General features: G+C 35.9%; 1 protein-coding gene across 10 annotated transcripts in view; it reads left to right on the forward strand.

Moving 5' to 3' along the window:
- tenm2b (teneurin transmembrane protein 2b) overlaps positions 1 to 24227 on the forward strand; it is a 599580-nt gene that overhangs the window by 431013 nt on the left and 144340 nt on the right. For all 10 annotated transcript variants that reach the window (XM_087301398.1, XM_087301400.1, XM_087301402.1 and 7 more), the window contains one exon: positions 4705 to 4936. In XM_087301398.1, the coding sequence (XP_087157524.1) occupies positions 4705 to 4936 (232 nt within the window). The remainder of the gene's footprint in view (positions 1 to 4704; positions 4937 to 24227) is intronic.

The raw sequence follows: 24227 nt of genomic DNA on the forward strand, positions 1-24227 counted from the left end.
CAAAGACGAGGTGTCCCATTTTGGCATCTGTATCAGATTAAATTTAATAAAGGGATTTACATGCACATATTGCACATTATGTGAAAGAAAAGAGACTACATTGGTGTTTCAGATACTTTTTAGGAAAATACAAATAACAAAATCTGAATGGAATAATGTTTCATTTTCATTTAATAAAAATATTTATAATAATGACATAACATATTTATACTGATCTGTACTTATTAAAACATAAATGACATGAAAAGGTAAAACCTGTGATTTAAACCTGTGATTTAAAGTAAATTGGAAAAGTATAAATATTTCAAACGATTAGTATTATGGTGTTGCACCATGATCCTAAATAGAGTCTTTTAATATGTCATCAACTAATTCTATTCTAAATACACCTGAGCAGATTTTGGGGCTTTTAAATTAGAATTACATACAAAAAGATTTGGTTGTATAACGTAATTAGCATTTTATTTTTCCCAGAAAAAAAAGAAAACATATTGAACATGAAAAACCCGTCATATCTGACCCATTTGCTAAGTCAGATATGACAGTTGGTTAGATTCAGCTAATTATTGTGCAACTAAATCCACACATTTTATATGTCTCAATTTCTCTCTGAAAAATATTGATTTAATTATAATTTTTTTGTTAGTTGACCCAAATTTGACATTTTATTATATTATATTTCATTTTTATTTTACAAAATTGTATTAATTTTATTTTGTTTTATTTAAGTTTAGTATATTGTAGTTTATATTCCATCATTAGTTCTTTGTAACCCAGTACAGTAACAGATGTAACATTAAAAATCCATGCATTTTGACGTTATACAGTCTATATAATTGACATTATATGGACAACATTATAAAGCTTGGTAAAAGTATATAAATCTGAAACTTGAAAGTCTATGGAAATGTAATTAAATTAAATTTAATTTAATAGTCAGATATGGCATTTACTGTGTAACTAGATCCAAACATTTTATATTTCTCAATTTCTCTCTGAAAAATATTGATTTAATTTTATTTATTATTTTTTTCACTCAAATCTGACTCTTAAAATCTTAACTTAAAATCTTTTAATATTGACTGGATTTGTGTTTATTGGTCTAGACAGCATTAGCCATTCTGAGATTTGACTGGATATGACAATAACCCTTCATGTATCATTCTTAAAATATATTAGTGAAGATTTATTATAATGTCTCCTCAACTAAACAAAGGCAAGAATATTAGCACAACTTCTAATCTTCCAATCTTTAAATAGTTTGAACGGTGTAAAATATTTTTTATATTCAAGTATTGTTTTTTTTTTTTTTTTTGATGAATTCTTCCATATTATACATTTAAGTGTTATCATTCATTATAAATCAGATGAATATGTTACCATTTTATTTTCCACTTTAGCAATCAATATTTCCAAAATGCTCCACTCAATTAAGTTGCCGTCAGAGGAAATTTCCGACAGCAAAGTCAAATCTACACAATCGATATCTGTTTCCACAGGCGTCTGAAGCGACCCCCTGTCCTCCACCTCCTGCCTGCCAGAGACCTTCACATTACAGTCAGAGATTTTGAGTTTAATCTCAGTGCTAATAACAGTAATCTCTGCATTACTGTACTGACTTTAGCTCAGTGTTGCGCCGCCAGCTCCACGTTCAGTATAATAAACCCACAGGAGCGGCTCATTGTCCCTCAGCGGTTCCAGAATTTCACATCGAGACCCCTGGCATGCTTTTACGTTTGCCAACCAGGGGAAAAAAAACCTTCTTTATTTGCCCATCGAAGGCCACTGTCACAGACGCCCATTCAGACGGCGCTTCTTCTTTTGCCTGTCGCATCGATTTCAACAGACTACGGCAGAAAAACAAAGAAAGACGCGTCGGCCGCGGCGAAGCTCTAAGCCTCTAAAAGCACCAGTTCCTCCCATGCTTTTGTAAAGTGGCCGGGCTGGTTTTGATGGGCATGTCATTGGGCGATAATCCAGTGTTTTGAGCACCATTGTTGGAGGCTGTGAGTTCCTCCAGAGTTCCTCTGGCGCTGTAAGCTGGCAGAGCGGGGCTTTGTGCCCGGCCGGGTTTTGTCGCGCTGCGTTTTTTCCGAGTTCTCTGACACACTGCATGTAGAGAGATTACACAGGCCTGGCCCTCAGACCGTAGCCGATCTCAAATCCTCTTTCATCTCCCAAAAAACCCTCTTTTTAGGGGACACAAAGGCACTTTTGAAACCCTCACTTTTTTCAGGGGCTCCTGGAAGAATTTGCTTCCGTTTGACCTGATGTGTGGGAGGTGTGAAACACACATTAGCATATCTGCACTGCTATTTCTAGCAGTTACGTTGAAGGAAAGCTAATTTACGAAGTGCCTTTTACGGTGGTTTGTGTGGATAATTGAATTTGTGACATTAGATGCTGTGGAATGTATACTTTGCGTCAGGTGGGGCAAATGTTACTTTTTTTTTTATATGCTTTGAAATATCATAACTTTCCACATTTGAGTTTATAAGAATAGGTCTGTGTTTACACAGTAAAAGTAACTTATGTCATGCCCTATATCTAAAGCACTGGAGGATACTTATCACAAGTATTACTCAGGTTTTGATTTGTTATGTACATAATATTTTTCTATACTACTATTTTATTATATATTATATATTATATTATATTATAATATATTTTGTTATGTTATGTTATGTTATGTTGTTTTGTGTTGTGCTGTGTTGTGTTGTGTTGTGTTGTGTATTATATTATATTATATTATATTGTATTATATTATATTATATTATATTATATTATATTATATTATATTATATTATATTATATTATATTATATTATATTATATTATATTATATTATATTATAATATATTATATTTGAATTCATCAGGGAAAGTGTAGAAAAAAAAGCTCATACTCATTGCTTTTGGCCTGCTTCCTTTTACATAATTAACAAATAATTGTATTAAAATGAATAAATAAACATAATAATAAAGTAGTATATTATAATATATATTTAAATATTGTTATCTTTAGTTGATTTTTGTGAACTATAGTTGAAATCAGAATTAAATTTCCTCCTAAATTATTAGCCCACCTGTTTATTTTTTTTTCCTCAATTTCTACGGAAAGAAAAATCTCTCAGCACATTTCAAAACATAATAGTTTTAATAATTCAGCTTAAAGGGGCTAATAATTTTCACTTTTTTAATTTATTTATCTTTATTCATTAAATTTTTATTAAAAGCTGCTTTTAATCTAGCCGAAATAAAAAATAAGACTTTCTTCAAAAGAAAAAAATATTATCAGATATAATATGTAAATTTCTTTGCTCTGCTAAACATAATTTGGGAAATATTTAAAAAAGAATAAAAAAAATTAAAAGGGGCTAATAATTTGACTAATACGTCAGAAATAATTAATAATCATTGTAAACATAACAATAGTTATCCTTTGGTTTACTGGATATTTGGAAACACTTTAAAGTAAGGTTGTATTAGTTAATGTTATATATATATATCACGAGCAAATAATGAAAAATACATTTGATACTGTACTATATTTGATGCTAATTTAATAATGCATTAGTAAATACAAGTATTGTTTATTATTTAGTTCAAGTTGGTAAATATTTTAACTGATATTGACTAATGAAACATTTTTATAAAGTGTGACTGGAAGGTTAATATATTACAGTTTTCAGTATTATTTATAATACTGGATTTCATAAAATAGCTGCGTTTCTACTATCGTGCCTTCTAGGGGCCTAATTGGGCCAAAGTAAGGCTTCCTCGGGGCCAGCAGCCAGTCTTTTTCGGCCCGCCGAATACCTTGTTTTGTAATGTGTGTGTGTGTGTCATATTTGAAACATATGTTTGTTTGTTTTTTTTTTTATTATAGTATGATGTATATAATGTTGCAATTCTGCTTCAAGTTGTATTATTCACAGGCCTAAATGACGAAACTATTCAATGTAGTTACAATAGTTTAAATGTCCAAAAATCAATATTTCAAAGACTTGAACATTCAAAATGCAATGATTACGATACAGACCATGCTTTATAGCAGTGGTCACCAAACTTGTTCCTGGAGGGCCGGTGCCCTACAGATTTTAGCTCCAACTCTAATCAAACACACCTGAACAAGCTAATCAAGGTCTTACCAGATATACTTGAAACATCCAGGCAGGTGTGTTGAGCTAGGTTGGAGCTAAACCCCGCAGGGAGACCGGCCCTCCAGGACTGAGATTGGTGACCCCTGCTTTATAGGGTTATACATGCCATAAAATATTTTTGTAATATATTGCACTTTATTTTTGGTCATACATATGCTTTTATATAGCGCAATTTAACACAATAGCAAACTATGAATTTTTTATTAATTGTGTTTCTGTTTTCAGCATGTCAGGAAGGCAATACAAATGCATTTTGGTCTTCAGGAAATTTATATTAAAAATCATCTTTCAATGTTGTAAGCAGTAGAGACGTTATCAGACTCTTCTTTTTGTGCCTGCTTAAATCATATTATTCACAATTGATCGTCTATTTGCAAAATGTCTAGTGCTTCGCCTCTAACAGCTTTATGCATGAACAATAAGCAGATTATTACTGCACACAAAAACTACAAATTCAATAAAAAAAAAAATGATGAAAAAGAAAAGAAAATCAGAGCTCATCCTAAAAGTTGAGTGCTAAATTGTGTGTGTTTTTTTTTTCAGGTGCGTCCAGTCATCACAGTCAGACGTCTCTTCGTCCTCCTCTTCCTCCTCCACACAACCACCACCACCAGTCGTCTGCTAACTCTCTGAACCGCAGCGCTCAGGCGGGACGCAGGAACCAGCAGAGCCACGCACCTGCCGCTGTTGCCCCGCCTGACGGACCCTCCACCCCGGAGTCTGTCCAGCTTCAGGACAGCTGGGCTCTGAACAGCAGCGTCCCGCTCGAGACACGGTCAGTTTCACCAAAGTACAACTAAAGACACATGCTGAGGTTGATCCGATTACTGCACATTTGACATTTTTCTGTGACATTATAGTTATTAATGGCCGTTCTGTTGCGTTCTAATAAGGCAAATAGTAATGATAATGGTAAGTTTTGTTTATATCTCAATATTTTTTTAAATATAGTCTAAAATGTTAAGATTTAAAAATTAAAAATAATTTTTTTTATTTGTATAATATGGAACAGAAAAGATTAGTTTGTTTTATTCATAATTGTATTATATGTATGTGTTATAATTAATTAGTTATTTCAAATGAAATGTAATCTGTATGTTTTGTTTATTATATTATTAGCTAACGGGAGTACTTTTATTATTATATTATATTATATTATATTATATTATATTATATTATATTATATTATATTATATTATATTATATTATATTATATTATATTATATTATATTACATTATATTATATTATATTATATTATATTTTATTATATTATATAAATCAATAGTTAATAATCACAAAAATGGTATAAGATTTTAATCGACAGTGTATTAATAAAAATTTTTTGTGGAAATGCAATATTTATTTTTAATTCATAATTAATCTTTTAAATCAACCACTTACATTTACTAAATTTTACTTATTTAATCAGAATTTCATTAGAATTTTGATATTGAGATTTTTTATTTAATTCAAACAAAGGAAGAAGAAATAAGAAACGAATAAACGCTTTCTAATAATGAAAATCAAGCAAGTTAGTGAAAATATTACTGAAAATATTACTGAAAATCAAGTAATAAAATATTGCTATTTTATTCAGGGAGTAATATCCAGTTGAAGTCAGAATTATTAGCCCCCTGTTTATTTTTTCCCCCAATTTCAGATTTTTTCAACCCATTTCTAAACATAATAGTTTTTAATGACTCATTTTAAATAAATGATCCATTTTATCTTTGCCATGATGACAGTAATTCATATTTGACAAGATATTTTTCAAGACACTTCTATACAGCTTAAAGTGACATTTTACCCTCTTGGGTCAACTTAACTAGTCATGTTAGCCTATTATTTTGGTATCTAGGCAAGTTATTGTATAACGAAAGTTTGTTCTGTAGACTATCAAAAAAATACATTGCTTAAAGGGACTAATAATATTGACCTTAAAATGTTTTTTTTTTTTTAATTACTTTTTTCTAGTCGAAATAAAACAAACAAGACTTTCTCCAGAAGAAAAAAACATTATCAGACATACTGTAAAAATGCCCTTGCTCTGTTAAAGATCATTTGGGAAATATTTAAAAAAAAAAAAAAAATCAAAGGGGGTTTAATAATTCTACTTCAACTGTACATTTCCATATATTTCCAATTAGAATGATTAAAATGCACTGATTTTTTTTCCCATATATATGTTATATAAATCGAAATTATTTTATACAATTATTATTGGAGAAAATAATAATATTATTTTATAAATAATATTGTCAAATTACAGTGCATTACCACCATTTTTAATGTTTACAATAAATGTGTATTTTAGTTATGCATTATCAAATGTTGCAACATATTAGTGTACAAATTTTGTTCATTATTAGTTCAAGTTGGTAAATTATTAACTAACATTATTTAATGAAACCTTATTATCTATTTAGACTAAATATTACAGTTTTAAGTATTAATCATAATACTTGATTTCATTTTTTTTCTAATTTAGTGAGCGTTATATTTGAAAAGTATGTTTGTTTTTTTAATCTTTGATGCATATAATATTACACTTCTGCTTTAAATTGTATTTTAGTTTTATTCACAGGCCTAAATAGCAAAGCTACAATGAGTTAATAAGAAAATAAGAAAGACAAATATTAATATGAATATAAATTTTACCACCAAAGCAATGTTGTATATTTGTAATAACTATTAAAATTCATAAGTGTCAACTTTGTCCAAAAATAATAATTTTCTAAAATAACAATAATTTTAAACAATTATAACCATAAACAAAAACTTACAAAAACAATCTTGCAGAAAATCAAGCTTACAGTAAAGACTGTAAAATGACTGTAACAATGATTTTACACAATGCAATATGCATAATTTTCATCTTTAGTAATTTAAATGATCTAAATCTATATTATTATAATTGCAATAAATAAACATCTACATTTTGTCACCTTGGAATTATAAGGTTCTATCTGCATTCTGAAGGATTTTGAGATATTGAGCTTCAAAGATTTTGCATTCCATAGCAAACAATATGTGTGTAACATTTTTTAAACAAAAAGTCTTAAAATGTAAACAACTTATAAAAAACATCCCATAATGTAAATAAGTTGTAATTTAGTAAGAATATTAAATAAAACAAATAAATAAATAAATAAATAAATAAATAAATAAATAAATAACCACTGGCTGTGCTTGATGGATCAGTAAAATAACTCAGTAACTCAATTTTGACAAAAATGTCAGATAGAACCTTATAATGGACTCTAGTCTACATAATGCAGGGCCAAAACAAAATTTAAAAAATAATAACAATAACAAACCCATATCTCCCACTCGACCACACAGAGACCCTCACTGAAAACTTTGTTGAGTCAGCTGGCCCTGTGTGAGTTGTGTTTTTGTTTGTTGTTTATGTAGTATAGTGTATCTCCTCTTACAGTACTGTTATGTTGCTCCTCTTGACTCGACAATACTCTCCTCTGTGCCGTATGCAGTATTTATGAGACACACACTTGTTCTGGTCCCCTTCCCCCAATCCTTCAGATGTTTTATTCACCAGGTGCTCCAACACACAGTATCTTCAGCACCTCACCCAACACCGCGTGTCCAATACCGTGTCGACACACACGTTCATGCCACACACTCATAAACACACGTCTATCAGCGCCAGTCACCCTCCTCTCTGTCTCTCACCCAAAAATAAAAAAAAGAAAAAAACTGACACTCGCTTTGAGATGAAGCAAGCGGCGCCTGAAAAATAGGTCATGCAATGGCGCGCATGCAAAACAGGGCTGCAACGGTATGCATGGAGCACCAGAGATTCCGCTTTAAATTACGCGTGTGCATGAATAGTTTGATCTGCAATAATTATGTAAGGAATAACTGATGGCGATGGTTAGAAAACAATACACATCTGAGGTGGTGATGTGGCCATGATGTGCATTATTTCTGAATAATACAATGGACCGAGAAACAAGAAATTGTTCAGATGAAGTGTTTTAGGATATTTCTCAGATTTTTTTGTTTGTCCTCAACTACTGCCAGTGGTGTAAAGTAACAAATAACAAATACTCAAACTACTTTAATTGAATAGTTTTTCTCAGGAATTGTAATTTACTTAGTAGTTTTTTTTTTAATGTGTACTTTTACTTTCCCTTGTGTACATTTTTAGTGCAGTATGTGTACTTTTACTCCACTACTTTCCGTCAACCTGCAGTCACTACTATATTTTCTGTTGTCTATGGGGATTAGAAAAATCAGTCCTGTGATTCCTGTCCAATCAAATCGCACATAGATGGTAAATCACATCATAATGAACTACCTCAAGACATGGGATAATTGCAGCAAGCTGTTTGGAAGCATTTAAAGTGTCCAAGAAGATGTCCAAAATCTTTACACACACTGACTCGGAGACTGTTTAGATCAGGGGTCTCTGAAGATCTGCAGAGTGGATGCGCGCGTACTGAAGAGCGGTGTTATCGCGCGTGTACTGATCAGCTGTGTTGTCGCGCGCGTACTCAAGAGCGGTGTTGTCGCGCGCCTACTGAAGGTGTGCCGCGTCGCGGGGGCACTTTTGATTATTTTGGAAGCGCACTTTCTATCCAAGACTTAAAAGGGCATGTGCATTGCACAGGTTGAGCCCTATGTGTGGACGTGCCTGCCCTCACCTAAAAAAAAGGCGTATATATGTGTAAATAAAACACCCCCACCCCACTCCAGTCACATCAGTCTGTACCAGTCTGTATCTACCTATAATATATATAAGATGCAGGCTGTAGCTAGGTAGGTGGGAGGCTGCAGATAGGTAGCTAAGTGGCAGGCAGGGGCGGGAACAGCTTACCTTGGTTCTGGCCGGCGCGAGTTCCCTCCTAACACTTCCCGCCCGTCACAGCGTCTAACAAAGGGGTGGGGTGCGTGGTGACGTCACCGGCATCCCCGCCCCTTTGTTTACACGGCGGGCGGGGAATGCCAGTGACCGCTGTGTACGGATAGAATCAGCGGAGCGGGGAGCACTCTCTCTCCCCGCTCTGCTGATTCTGTCAGTGTACAGCGGTCAGCGCGGGCCACAAAATATTGCACTGAGGGCCGCAAATGGCCCGCGGGCCGCGAGTTTGAGACCCCTGGTTTAGATGCATGTCACTGATGAGAAAATGATGCATACTAATAATAATAATAATAATAATAATGATAATAATAATAATAATAATAATAATAATAATAATAATAATAATAATACATTTTATTTGTAATGCGCTGTATTTGCTGTATGATAACTGAAATGGCCTTAAACACCCAGCAGGCACAAGAAGTAAACATGACATCAGATTGACGCTGTACCCCAATGGCATGGAGACATTGCATTTTATTTGAAAGTGAAAATCGGATTGACGTCAGAACTCAATGTCAGCCTGACATCTATGTTCAATGTCCAACCTAAAATCAACCAAATATCAACGTCTTATGATGTTACAGCTTGACGTTGTATGGACATTACCATTATGAAGTTTACCAATTTTTGGATTTTAGTTGTTATACCTAACAAATAAATGTCAGTTTTTGAGGTCAATATGATGCTGGTTTAAGATGTTGGCTCAATGTTGGATTTTGGTCACTTTTTAACACAACCTAAAATCAACCAAATATCAACATCATTTGACAGCGTTATTGGACATCAAAATAACATTGTCCTTAGATGCTGGCTAGACATAAAATTTTTACCTAAATCTAACCTAATATTAGTGTATTATGATGTTGTGTGCTTGCTGGGCAATAACTAAATGCACTACAGAATATTACGTTAACACACATTAACCAATTACATGTAAATGCATCAGTTTTTACAGCGTAATACTCACTACTCACTACTCTTTATTCATTCATTCATTCATTTTCTTGTCGGCTTAGTCCCTTTATTATTCCGGGGTCGCCACAGCGGAATAAACCGCCAACTTATCCCGTAAGTTTTTACGCAGCGGATCCTCTTCCAGCCGCAACCCATCTCTGGGAAACATTTACACACATTCACACACACTCATACACTATGGACAATTTAGCCTACCCAATTCACCTGTACTGCATGTCTTTGGACTGTGGGGGAAACATGAGCCCCTGAAGGAAACCCACGCGAACGCAGGGAGAACATGCAAACTCCACACAGAAAGGCCAACTGAGCTGAGGCTCGAACCAGCGACCCAGCAACCTTCTTGCTGGGAGGCGACAGCACTACCTACTGTGCCACTGCTTCGCCCCCCTACTGCTGTGCTATTAAGCCTTTTGTTTTGCTTTAATTAGATCTTTGACAGTTGTACAAATTTAAATGACTGAAATAATTCTCCTAACACTGTGTCCTGACTATATGCGACACAATTCTGCAACACAAGTTTTCCTTTCTGTTAAAGTGCAAAGAATTTTTGTCCATACCATTCACAATGACATGCTGTTTTTATAACATTTTATTTCTGCAACGATGCGTACGAACAACAGCATGATCTTTATGACAATGATCACCTAAAGTCCATGTGAAATCAAAATTTACTATGTTTATTTATTTAGCTTACATTGTTTTTCTTAATGTATATAATTAATTTATGCAAGTAAATCCACTTAAAAAACAATTGTTTTGGTAATCTGCAATTAAAGACAGTTCTTCGATTGTAATAATTTCCTCATAGCAAACTAATGCAGAGCCATAGAGAGAGTTACAAGAACTGAAGTCCAAAATGTTTGATCGTTTCATGATTCATGTAGACTTCAAATGCCTCCAGGACTTGCTTTGCAGATAATCCAAAAGTTAAATCATACTCAATTTTATTTTTAAAAACTTTGTACCTTTCAAATGTACATAACAAGCCATCATCAGCTGTAACCTGTCTGTAAGTGCTTACCTTCAGGAATTTTTGAGAGATTGAGCTGCCATTGCTGTTGACAAAACATTCTACTGGTGCCAGCAGAGCTGTCTCAAGACTCTCTCTCACTCTATGGCTCTGCCATTAGTTTGCTATAAGGGAATGATGCCTCGTCCCCCTACCACCACCCCTGAAATTAAAGTCTCAGCAACTTCCGGTTTACACATACGATGTTTAATATGTATTATTTAAACATGCTGTGAGCACAGTCTGGCAGCTAACAGGTTGGGAAAGTTCATTTTTTCTTTAAGCAAAGAAAATTGTGTTTGATACCAAGAAAGAAAAATGACATTACAATGATAATAACACCATATTTTAACAGCTTATCTGCTCACAGACACTGAATTAAGAGCACTGAACTGCATCTGACAGAAATGTCACACACATCTTTCAAAATCAAAAGTTGTACATCACAAAAAACACTCCATAACCCACTCAAAACAATGCTGCCACCCACTTTTAAAACAAACACTGAATGGTTTAGAAGGATTTCTCTATTGTAAATCAATGATTGTGACCACCAGTTGAGAAGCTGCGCTCTAACTGATGACAATTCTAAACGGAAGTACAAAGCATCCCACTGGAAAACACTTGTTGCTATGGCGCCCTCCTTCAGATATGAAGAAAAAGGTCCATAATCATAGCCAATCATGTACGAACAAAACCCTTTTGAAATCAGATATGAACAAAACTATAAAGTTTGGTGTATGTGAGGGCTACTGAAATAAAGATGTATGGCTCAGTGAAGGAGAAAAAACTGCCACTAAAATATGCATTGAAATAGAAATCTATAGACACAAACTGACAAAGTTTGACAAAAGACATACTTATAAATGCATTCTGTGTGTTTTCTTTACATTAGACTTGAAAAACACTTCATAAAAAAGCCAAAATATCTCAAAACTGACTCAAAAAAAAAAAAAAAAAGTGTTTTACCTGTATTGTTTTACCTTGAGCCCCAGTCAAACCACACAATTTGTATTGTCGGTTAGAAAAGTCACTATGTCAGATTATGCGATTTTTTTGCTAGATGAAAACTTGACTTGTCGTGGGTAACAAATGTGCCAGATTTCACATTCCACATCAGTCATCCTGTGATGTTTATGACTAGCGTTATTTCCCAAAGCAGTCACAAGTGCTCTAACGATATTTCTAATCTTATTATTATTATTATTATTTTTACTTATTTCAATTTCAATAAACACTGATGCTTGCAGACAACTAATAGCTACATTATTTAGAGGCATTCCCTACGACATGGATAGGATCAGACATCCTTTTTAACACTAAGATATATCATTTAAAACCTAAATGTATATTTTCCTCTTATTAAAAACGCCTGAACTTTCCGCGGGTGAAGAGAAAAGGAAAGCACCACTAAGGAAAAATTAGATGCTCAAGACATAATCTTTAAAAGAATGACATATTTAAAAAAATTGCAAATATATAGGTGTGGCTTGTTTATAAACTAATTTCGAGAGGATCACATGCTTAGGATCAGCACGGCTGGCTCCTCATTAGCTCTGGAATCTGCCCTATTAGGTGATTATGGAAGCATTACAAATAACCAGAGTTTTTCACTTTAGTTATCTTCGACTACTTCGTCTACCTACTTCCCACCCTTTTTTTCCGATAGGTTGACATGGTGGCCCAGTGGCTAGCACTGTTGCCTCACAGCAAGAACACCACTGGTCCAACCTCCTATCGGGCTGGTTGGCGTTTCTGTGTGGAGTTTCCATGTTCTCCCCATGTTTGCGTGGGTTTCCCCGGTTTTCTCCCATCTTCCAAAAGCATACACCATAGCCAATCGACTAAACTGCTCGATCGTGCAGATTTGCACTCTATAACATCAGAAAGATCCGACCCTTCTTATCTGAACATGCAGCTCAACTCCTTGTTCAAGCTCTTGTTCTCTCCAAACTGGATTACTGCAACTCTCTACTAGCTGGGCTTCCAGCTAACTCTATCAAGCCTCTTCAACTGCTCCAGAATGCAGCAGCACGAGTTGTCTTCAATGAACCTAAACGAGCACATGTCACTCCGCTGCTAGTCCGTTTGCACTGGCTGCCAGTTGCTGCTCGCATCAAATTCAAAACTCTGATGTTTGCCTACAAAGTGACTTCTGGCCTAGCACCTTCTTATCTGCACTCACTTCTGCAGATCTATGTGCCCTCCAGAAACTTGCATTCTGTGAATGAACGTCGCCTCGTGGTTCCATCCCAAAGAGGGAAAAAATCACTTTCGCGAACGCTCACGCTCAATCTGCCCAGTTGGTGGAATGAACTCCCTAACTGCATTAGAACAGCAGAGTCACTCGCTATTTTCAAGAAACGACTAAAAACTCAACTATTTAGTCTCCACTTCACTTCCTAATCTGCAATTGCCTCTTTGAATATCACACTAATTGTACAAAAAAAAAAAAAAAAAACTACTAACACTTCCCTTCTTAGACTTTACAGACCTGAAACTTGCCTTTAGTACTTATTCATTGTTGCTCTTAGTTGTGTAAATTGCTTCCTTGTCCTCATTTGTAAGTCGCTTTGGATAAAAGCGTCTGCTAAATGACTAAATGTAAATGTAAATGTAAACAAAATTATTACCCAAGACAACCTTACACTTCTCAAACGGCGACAAGCAGGGAAGTTCTTGAGACCTACCTGAGCTCGAACTGCCCTCTCACCCTTCTAACGGGAGGGAGCCCCGTGCTCGAGGATATTACGAGCTTAGGGCTCTCTCCCGAGACAGCATGCTAATTACGCTTTATTAATTATCAGCTAAGTGTGAACTCTTGAACTGAGGTTTGTAATACAATCACACTGAAGCATTTATTAAATGCTTATTTTCCTTAGAGCGAAACAAATCATCAACCCACACAGTTTAGTGGAGGAGCACAAACAAAAACATAATTAGTATATTTTGCTTAAAATTATTATTTTTTTTTTATATTTTTGTTTGATATAACTTGTATCCTAATTTTCATGTATTTTTTGTCGGTCATGAAGAACTCGTCATAAAGAAGGAGAAAAAAATTAAACATGCTAGATTTTCTGCAATGGTGTCATGAGGCATCACAGACATGGTATTGGTTGTCGTGAACTATGCCACATTACACAAAAAGAAATGATTGAATTTTGTGTCAAGACACTGATGATCTCTCCCTCATATGCATAGACAGCCCTGAGTGAGAAGTAACTGTAAGATTCCATTTTTATCGGCTTAACGATGGAATCCGATGAATGGTCGAAGGTTAAATGCATTTAAGCCTTTTTTAGAGCTTCTGAAAAAATGTATGTTATTTATTATTATAATTTATTTATATTTGTTTCCAGCTCTGTTTAAAATTTAAGTGACCATCACATTTAGACTGTATTTCTTATTCGGAATGGGTAAGCCCACCCGGAATCTGCACGCGCGGAATTCCACAGATTTTCCGCAGATTTTTAGCCCATCATTAATTCTGTTTATTTACTTGAGTTAAGGTGTGTAAATCTATATTTATTCATATTTTTAATTAAGTTCAGTAATACTATTGACTAATGTGAAAATATTCATCTAATTTGTATACAATGTCTTTTACTAGAAATATTATATGACAAACTTCCTTTATTTACCAATTAAAGTAAATCTAATTGGATTTGCATTTTAAACATTAAATAAAAGTTAAAAATATATTATTTTTTATTTCATATATTAAGGTTTTAGTAATAATACTCCCAAAATAATTCAGCAGAAATCCGCAGACTTTTACCAAAATTCTCCTCAGAAATAGCAAAAAACATCCGCAGATTCCATCTGGCCCTAAGAAAGGGTCACATTTGTCGCTCCTGAATCAATTTAGAGTTTTGATTTATATCTGATCCCTTACTCTTAAGTTTTACGCACATTAGAGACCCAATGCTGCAGTTTTTTTGACTCTCTGGGGTTTACGTGTTTCTCATGAACAGGATCTCAACATTCTGAAGTTAGTCAGAGAATGCTAATGTATTTTTTTTGTCAGTCAGTTATCTACTAGATAAACAATAATAGCAAGAAATAATTGGTTGCCGTGAACTGTTCCACATTACATGAGAAGAAACAAATGAATCTTGTGTCACGAAGCTCATATGTCATTTACGAATCCTCGCATCGCACTACATCAAATAAATCATGCCAAAATCGTGACAAATTTGTGTGATCTGACTGGAGCTTTAGATATTTGAATGCAATATTTGAAGAAAAAAAAACATTCCTGCTTTGAAGGCTGTGGTGCAAGCAGGAGCGAGGAGCAGGGCAATATGATGACAGATTGGTGGAGAGTCGGTGAAAGTGAGGAATGTGCATCTGTCACATGAGATGAAGTGTCTCAGCGGTCGCTAGTTTGGAGTCTCGCTGTCCGTAGGTGGAGTTTTCACCAGCAACACGCAGCTGCGCCGCACTTTTGTGCCCAGTGCAGGTTTGCTCCTTCAATATTCTCCACGCACACGCGGGCAAATACACTCTCAGATCCTTCAAACGTATCAAGCTGCCTCCAGACGTTGGACGGACTCCCCACAATCCCCTGACACTTCAAAGCTGTGCCCTTGGCTGGCAGATTAGAATGACTTCTTTCAGGGCATATGGATGTGACCTCAAACATCCTCACACTGCTTTGTCTGTTAGACAGGCCTGTCTGCCACAAAGTGCAATGCCAGCACTTTTCACGACGGTTGCGTGAGATAAATACCGTCGGGTATTTACTGAGGCAATTTAGTGCAGCTCTCAGCTCTGCCATGGTTTTGTGGAGAAGAGTAGCTGGGATGATTTGACCCACTATTGGATGCAGATGACCGTTCTGTGGCTGGTAGGATGTGTTATGCTAACCGGCATGAAAAATCTCATAGCAAGTGATGCAAATGTATGTCATTTCCACAAATTCAGGGATCAATCATTAAATTTTAGATCAGTTGATAACTAAAAATGAATCATTGACTTTAAATGGGACATATTATGCAAAAATCACATTTATAAGGGGTTTAAACACAGCTGTTTGTCAGCAGTGTGTAAAAATAACAACATCTAATAGTAAAAATTGTTTTGTTTTTTTACATAATCACACTTCATTTAAAAAAAAAAAAGTTTGCATAAACACTTTTATTCTCCCTTTGTATATGACATGGGAGGGGGAAAGCCCTATCCATTACTGACAATCATTCCCTCTTTAGCATAGACAGCCCTGAGCCCTATATAATGTGTATTTATATAGTGCATTTATCGTGTATGGCCATACACCCAAAGCACTGCTATACAATCATGCGTGGGTGGGGTGGGTTCTCTCCACACCACCACCAATGTGCAGGATCCACTTGGGTGATGCGACGGCAGCCACGGGACAACAGCGCCGGTGCGCTCACCACATACCAGCTATAAATGGAGTGGAGAGATAGTGATAGAGCCAATAAAGTGGATGGGGATGATTGGGAGGCCATGATGAGTAAGGGCTGATGGAGGGTATTTGGCCAGGACACTGGGGTTACATCTCTACTCTTAACAAGAAGTGCCATGGGATTTTTAATGACCCCAGAGAGTCAGGACCTAGATTTAACATCGTATCAGAAAGATGGCGCTTACAGACAGTATAGTGTCCCCTTCGCTATACTGGTGCATAAGGACTCACACAGACAGGTTGAGCGTCCCCTGCTGGTCTTACTTATACCTTATCCAACTGCAACCTAGTTTTCCCATGTGGTCCCAGCTCAGCTTAGCTTCAGTGAGTCTCTGGCTGCAGGGTGATGTGGCTGTGGTTTTCACTCTGTACCTGCGGAAGATAATATCAGCAACTAAGAGGCATTATAAATGTTTTAGGATGGATAAATGAACACCTGTTTTGAATCTCCTGCTATGCTGACACATAGCTGTGCTTTCTTTTGAAAACATCACAATCTTCTTTGAATTTAAAGCGATAGTCACTAAAACTGCAATATTCTGATAAGTGAAGTTTATTTATAAACAAATTTCAAGAGGATCACATGCTAATGATTGTTCACAGCTGTTCCAGCATTAGCTTATTACCCATTATCCAATCAGTTGATTCTAACTCACTGTAAATAAGCAGAGTTTTTTATCTCAATATCGTCGTCTTGAAGACCCCCCACCGAAACCCACCCACCCAACCCTACTTTCCCTCCTTTAAAATGGGCGACAAGGTGGCCAGTGATTAGCCATGTTGCTTTATAGCAAGAATGCCTCTGGTTTAATTCCCTTCTAAACCAGGCGGCATTTCTGTGCAGAGTTTTGCTCGTTTTCCCTGTGCTTGCGTGGGTTTTTTCCTCCGGTTTCCTTCCACAGTCCAAACAACAAGCACCCTAAGCAATTGGTGACAAAATTTTCATAGTCAAGCTCTAAGTGAGTACACCTCTTCTCAGCCATCCATATCTGACACTTAGCTACAAATAAGCAAGGGGGAAGTCATCGAGATCTACCTGAGCTCAAACTCCCCTCTCGCCCTGCAACGGGAGGGAGCAAAGGGCTCAAGGATCTCATAAGTTCAGGGCTCTCTCCTGGGACAGTATACTACAAGCTTTATTATCAATCATCACCTAAGTGTGAACTCTTGAAAAGACTAAAAGAGGCAGTTTCAATGGGTTATACAAAAATATGTGTGGAGTATTTTGAGCTGAAACTTCACAAGCACACTCTAGGGACATCAGAGACTTTTTTTTACAATTTATAAAAAGGGGCATAATAGGTCTCCTTTAATGTTTCTACAACAGTTGTACATTGACAGAAAGTGCAAATAACACCAAACAAACATCACCGCTCAAAGGATTTAAAAAAATGTAATTTGCAGACAAATTACAAAAAAAGCATTTGTATATAGTTTATTGCACTGAGAAGACAATATTCGTTGAGATAAATGGAGGGATCTTCATATTATTTAACTGTCAAACACCATCAAACAAAATTAGTATATTTACAGTAGAGGTCACTCAAAAGTTCATAAACATTCATTAGATATTTATACAAATCATTTAGAGCTTATGTTGTCATTGATTCTTCACACACCAAATTGTAATGGCAATTGTTACACCAAAAATATTAAGTGAGGGTGTACTCACACTAGGCTCGATTGTCTTGAACCATACCTAGGCGCAATTGTCCCCCCCTCTTCTCCCCGTTGGCCTGCACTAATATTGATTGTATTTTAACCTTCTGAGCCGAAGCACACTTACATCATTGATGATGCAACTGTTCGGTTAGAACATTGTTGCTCCGTACAATAGAGATTGCTTTGGTTAGATTGTTATGTATTATTTAAAGTCGTTTAGGATCAATGAGAGAAAGTCAAATCTTTTGCTGAACAGATCCACAAATTTTGATGCTCATAGATGTTTATGAAAGTCTTCATGCTGCACGTATTAGGAAGTTTGCTGAAGGTGCTGCTGATGTACTGTGAGGGGTTTGCTTCTTTGATAAACTATGAAAGTTTGCGTTCATTGAAAAGTAAGAATGATTAATAAATATAAAACAGTCCACTAAAAGTGACGTCACGTCTTCAATTCAAGCCCAACCAAACCGCACTCTGGCACACCTCTTCCAACTTGGCTGCCCAACTGAATTGCGCTCAGCCATGGCATGGCACGGAGCACTTCCACTTGTCAAACAAACCTGGAAATAGGGTTCAAACACACCTGGGCACAGTTCAGATAACCTAGTGTGAGTACACCCTTATTGATGATTGTAGTAACACAAATAAAAATTATATATTTTAATTTGTAGCCATTAATACACCATAATCAATCAATCAATTAATCAACCGATCAATCAATCAATCAAGCAATCAATCGACCTACCAGATTTCCTAATTTCCAAACATTTCTATGACCATTCAATCAAACCTTTCTAGAATTGAAGCATTTATGCTATTATAGTAAATTTTTATTAAATTAAGTATCATCACATATACTGAATTAACGTCATAATTTACAATGTTGTTTTTGGTTATAAAAGCAAAAATATTTTTATTTAAATTTTTATAATAATTTTTTAGGTAGTTGATAGTTGGTAGCTTGCAGTATATCTTTAAAGCAGTATATGATGTATAGCATTCAATGGGTCCAATGCAATAAGGCTTCTTTCATGTTGCTAGTTCTCATACTTCATGCCACCCTATAAATCATTTTCTAGATCCACCCCTACGCAAAGCTTTCTTATTATTTTTAGTGTCACACCAAGAAACCCTGTGGTAACTCTAATGGCCTGTTTCCACTGTCAAAAGGTACCTAAAAGCAAACTGTACCTTACCACTTTTTGGGTAAGGGTACCTAACACGACAAAAGGATACAGGCAGAGCTAGACACGAAGCTGAACGCTATTGGTTTATAGAGAAATGTCACTAGTGCACACACAAGCCAGGAGAATGAAAACAAAGGAACAGGCATTTTTAAATACATAGCCAAGACATAACATCGTAATATATATATATATATATATATATATATATATATATATATATATATATATATATATATATATATATATATATACTGAAGGTAGAACTGAAGGGAGTTCTACCTTCAAGACATACATACATACATACATATATATATATATATATATATATATATATATATATATATATATATATATATATATATATATATATATATATATAATAACAAGCCCTGGTCGACCTGAGCTCAAACAAACCTCCTCGTCTTCTTGATAAACAGCCACAAAGCCAAAGAGAACAAAATCCGTGGTGTCCTGTTGTTGTTTTACGAGGCCGTCTAAAATCGCGAGCGGTTTCACTTTCTCCAGAGAGCTTGCATGCTCTCTCCACGCATCTATATTTGAAAAAATAAAAAAAAAACTTCTTGAACTGATAATAATAACATGCACGTGATTAGTCAGTGCTACTGACATCCGATCCTTTCAGAAAAAGACAAACGCGAGAGTGAATCGCTAAAAAACAAAAGAGAAGCCAGAAAATAACAAAGGAGCAAGTGATTCTTTCAGCAACCTAAAACATGAACAAACTGCCATGTTAAACTATTACCATCACCTTTTGGACTAATGTGTGCTGGTGAAGATTAAAGATACAGATGAGAGGTTTGCACTGACTGGGCTATATGTTGTGTGTTGTTTTTGAAGCCAAATAAGAACTAAATGTAGGCTGTATGTAGTTTTTCTGTAATTGGTAACATATCAGAGACTGTTAGGGTCTGTATGTGTTCATATGTGTTGCATTTATTTATTTATTTTACATAATTGCAGACATTACAGTAGGCTATTCATCATTGATCTGCAGTTATAATCAAATCATTTAATAGAAAGGTTAGTAATGAACATTTAAACGCAAGTATTTATGTTTATAAAGCATCTGTTTTGTGAGTAGTGCATCTCATATGATATGTGAACGACCCGTACAGCTTTACTTTCACATTTCCCCGAGTGAGAATGACATTGACTGAAACTTTGTCAGACACCACGCCCACCAAAAGAGTACCATTGCTATCCTTTTGGCAGTGGAAGTGCAAGCCTGATAAAGATGACCCGTACCGACTTGTACCATACCATACTGCACCACTCAGTGGAAACCAGCCATAATTACATTAGAAACATCACTTATTTTCAGCCAAAGGCTAGAAGTTTAGGCGTTTTGCAGCTAATTCCAAATCTCCGACTGAAAAGTGAAAATAAACATGTATTTGCCTCCACCTTAATATGCAGTTTCCCAAATGAGCATGGTCATTCAGTCCTGCTAGACAGCACTGCAGGGCTTCAGCAGCACAGAGGGGAACCTCCAGATGCTCAAAGGCTTAAAAAACTCTATACACAAGACTAATTATCCAATGAAATATGATCTCCATCGTTATCGCCCTCCACCGGCTAAAGAAATGGCCCAGTTCTGAGGAGCAGCAGAGACAAGAACCTTTTTTTATTATTCAAACTGTTTTCCTCTGGGATGCCACAACACCATCAAAATCTCAGTCGAGTGTTAGCACGAGTGTGTGTTAATAACGCAGTATCAGAGCACACTGAACACTTGAGCTCAGGGAGTTTTCCTCCTGAGTCCTGAGGTTTCAGCCTCTCGTTGAGGAAACCCTGTATTTATCCAGAATAAAAACAGGGCCCGCCACAGAGATGGAGCCCAATTAGAGGTGGTTTACTTGGGCTAAAACTCCTGCAGTGCCCCCCTGAGCTGGAGCTAATGACAGTTCGCTTCTCTTAGTGGACGGAAATGGGAGAAGATTCTCTATTAGTCGTCAGGGAAGAGGTTGTGCACCTGCCTGCTGTCTTTTTCTTTTCTTTTCTCCTTCTATCGCACTCCCCGTGGGCTTGTTTGAAACACCGGTGTCATTTCTCTCACTTGTTCTGCACATGACTTGTCATTCTCTAACAGGCTTTCTAACTTCTCCACCCAAAAATACAGAAAAAGAAATACTCACCTTGGCTTTTCTGTACTGAATCTGTGCTTTTTTTTTCATTTTAGATAATCGATGCAGATGGGAGCTTGTTTATATTTTGGGGAAAAGATGTAAATCTGAGCACTGTATTTTCAGTGGATAAATTATACTGTTCAACAGAATTTTACACTAAAATATTCTGACATTTTTGACAGACGTCTCTTATGCTCACCAAGGCTGCAGATCCAAAATGAAAATTTGGAAATGGAATTATAATAAAAAAATGTATTTTTATATATATTTAAACCTTTATATTTATATTTAAAACTTTTTGGTGGCAAAGTAGAATTTTCAGCATTATTACTCTAGTGTTCAGTGTCACATGATCTTTCTAATTTGTTAATTTATTGCTCAAGAAAGATGCATCCCTGTCATTACCAATGTTAAAAACGTGACTGTTTTATTAAACTATTTTAATAGATTTTTTTTTCTCCAATTCAGTCACTTTCAGTCTTTTCTTTTGTGTTTTTTTTTAGAAGTAGCTAGCAACTTAATACCATATTACAACATAATGTTCTCTCTGCATAGTTTATCTACACCACAAACATGTAAAAATGCTTATTTTTGTGGACTTTAAAAGCTGAGAACTTAAAAATGACAAAGAGAACATTTTCTACAGATTAATTAGTTTTTAGTCATGCCATCCTGCTTGCATTTGGTGTAGAAGCAGTGTTTTCTCTTGTGGGCAAATTGCCAAGTGTTACAATCATCAGTTATCTAGCAGTTGCAGATTGCTGCAGAACTACAAGTCTGTGACGTAACTGGACTTCAAATCCCATCATGCACCTCACACACACACCATTTCCAGTTCTCACCCTAATTTTACACACACAGCTGGAAATTAATCATAGACTGATTACACACACACACACACACACACACACACACACACACACACACACACACACAAACACACACACACACACACACACACACACAAACACATACTCTCTCTCTCTCTCTCTCTCTCTCTCTCTCTCTCTATATATATATATATATATATATATATATATATAGATAGATAGATAGATAGATAGATAGATAGATAGATAGATAGATAGATAGATAGATAGATAGATAGATAGATAGATAGATAGATAGATAGATAGATAGATAGATAGATAGATAGATAGATAGACTCACTCACCTCACTCACCTCACACACACACATGGCTAAGTCTTGTTGTTAATTGTTTGCTGTAACATATCTAATATTCTGTTGTCTAGCCTTGTCTAGTTTCTTGTTTATACTCTTTGTCACTTGCACCGACCTCTTTGCCTGTGACCATTCATTCATTCATTCATTCATTCATTCATTACCATTTGCTTTTCTGGGACTGGATGGCAGGGATGGCAGTCTTAGGAGAGAACCCCAGACTTCCCTCTCCCCAGACACTTCCTCCAGCTTCTCCAGGGGGATCCCAAGGCATTCCCAGACCAGCCAAGAGACATAGATCCTCCAGAGTGTCCAAAACCCCAAGGTGCTGAAATCCTCCACTCAGTGTAAGGACTTTCCTCCAACCTGGAGATGGAAAACCACCTTTTTCCAGTGGAGCACCATAGCCGTGGACTTGGAGGTGCTGATTGTAATTCCAGCTGTGTCACATTCGACAGCAAACCGCCCCAGTGCATGCTGATGGTCCATACTCTATGAAACCATCAGAACAACATTGTCTGTGAATAACAGAGCTTGTCACTATGAGGACAGTATCCTCATGATACTGTTTGCTCCTGTTTTGACCACTGCCTGCATGACACTGTGTAAACTGCGTTTGGACCTTCACCTCTGTTGTCACCCGACTCCTGATGTTACAGTGACAGTGGCTTTGTCCACTTTTTTTTTTTTAATCATTTTATAATTCCTTTATCCATGACATATTTCCATCTATTTAATAACTAGCCAGTCCATGAACTCAGTGGAGTTTGCAGAGCATTTACATCTTATATGAATGTAACACTCCTGCTGTGTGTGTGTTAATTCTTTGTATCTTTTATAATAGTTTTGCTTTATTTCATCTGAGCTGAGCAGCTTCCAATATGTGATGTTTTTGTGTATTCAAGATGATTTTTTTTTTCTTGGCTCTCAATGGCTAAAGTGTGGACGCTTCAATTCCCAGATGGTGCAAAATAGAGACGTGTTGTGCGACATTATTTTCTTAAGTGGATGGGAATAGCTCTTATCGAGACACTTCACTAGCTGGAGACGGATGAGAATAAAGTGGACAGAATGTAACAGCCTCAGCTTGAGCTTTCTGAATGCTGCTGCTGCATCTTATATCAGGGACAGCGCTAGATCGATGTTGCTGTAAGAGAGAACGAGAGAAAGAAAGTCTCCGGTGGGCTCTTTCAATAGACCTCAATATAAAACCATTTTGGTTGGCTGGGCTTCCTGAAGACATTTATCATATTTTGAGTTTGCAGAAATAAACAGCAGACTACGAGGAGACGATGCATTTTGGTCATTAGATGCAAACAGCACCTTGGCCCTGTAAAAGACACTAGATTTTTGAATTGGAAATCCCAATTAAAGCGGAATGTTTAGGACAGTTCGGACTGTTCATGCATTTGTGTGGAATACTAATTCACCTTGAGAGATGTTTGTGTTTGTTTGCGTTCTCTGTTAAATCTCATGTTTGCTTGTTAATTGCTCTGGACCTTTCCGCCTCTCCCGCAGGAGGAGAGAAAAGGTGTTTACTGTGAAAGTGAGATTTTTTGCGGCTTTGCCTTGTTTTTGTGCCG

The sequence above is a fragment of the Danio rerio genome, chromosome 21, assembly GCF_052040795.2.
Source record: "Danio rerio strain M-AB ecotype USA chromosome 21, GRCz13ab, whole genome shotgun sequence".
In the NCBI taxonomy this organism is placed as follows: Eukaryota; Metazoa; Chordata; class Actinopteri; order Cypriniformes; family Danionidae; genus Danio; species Danio rerio.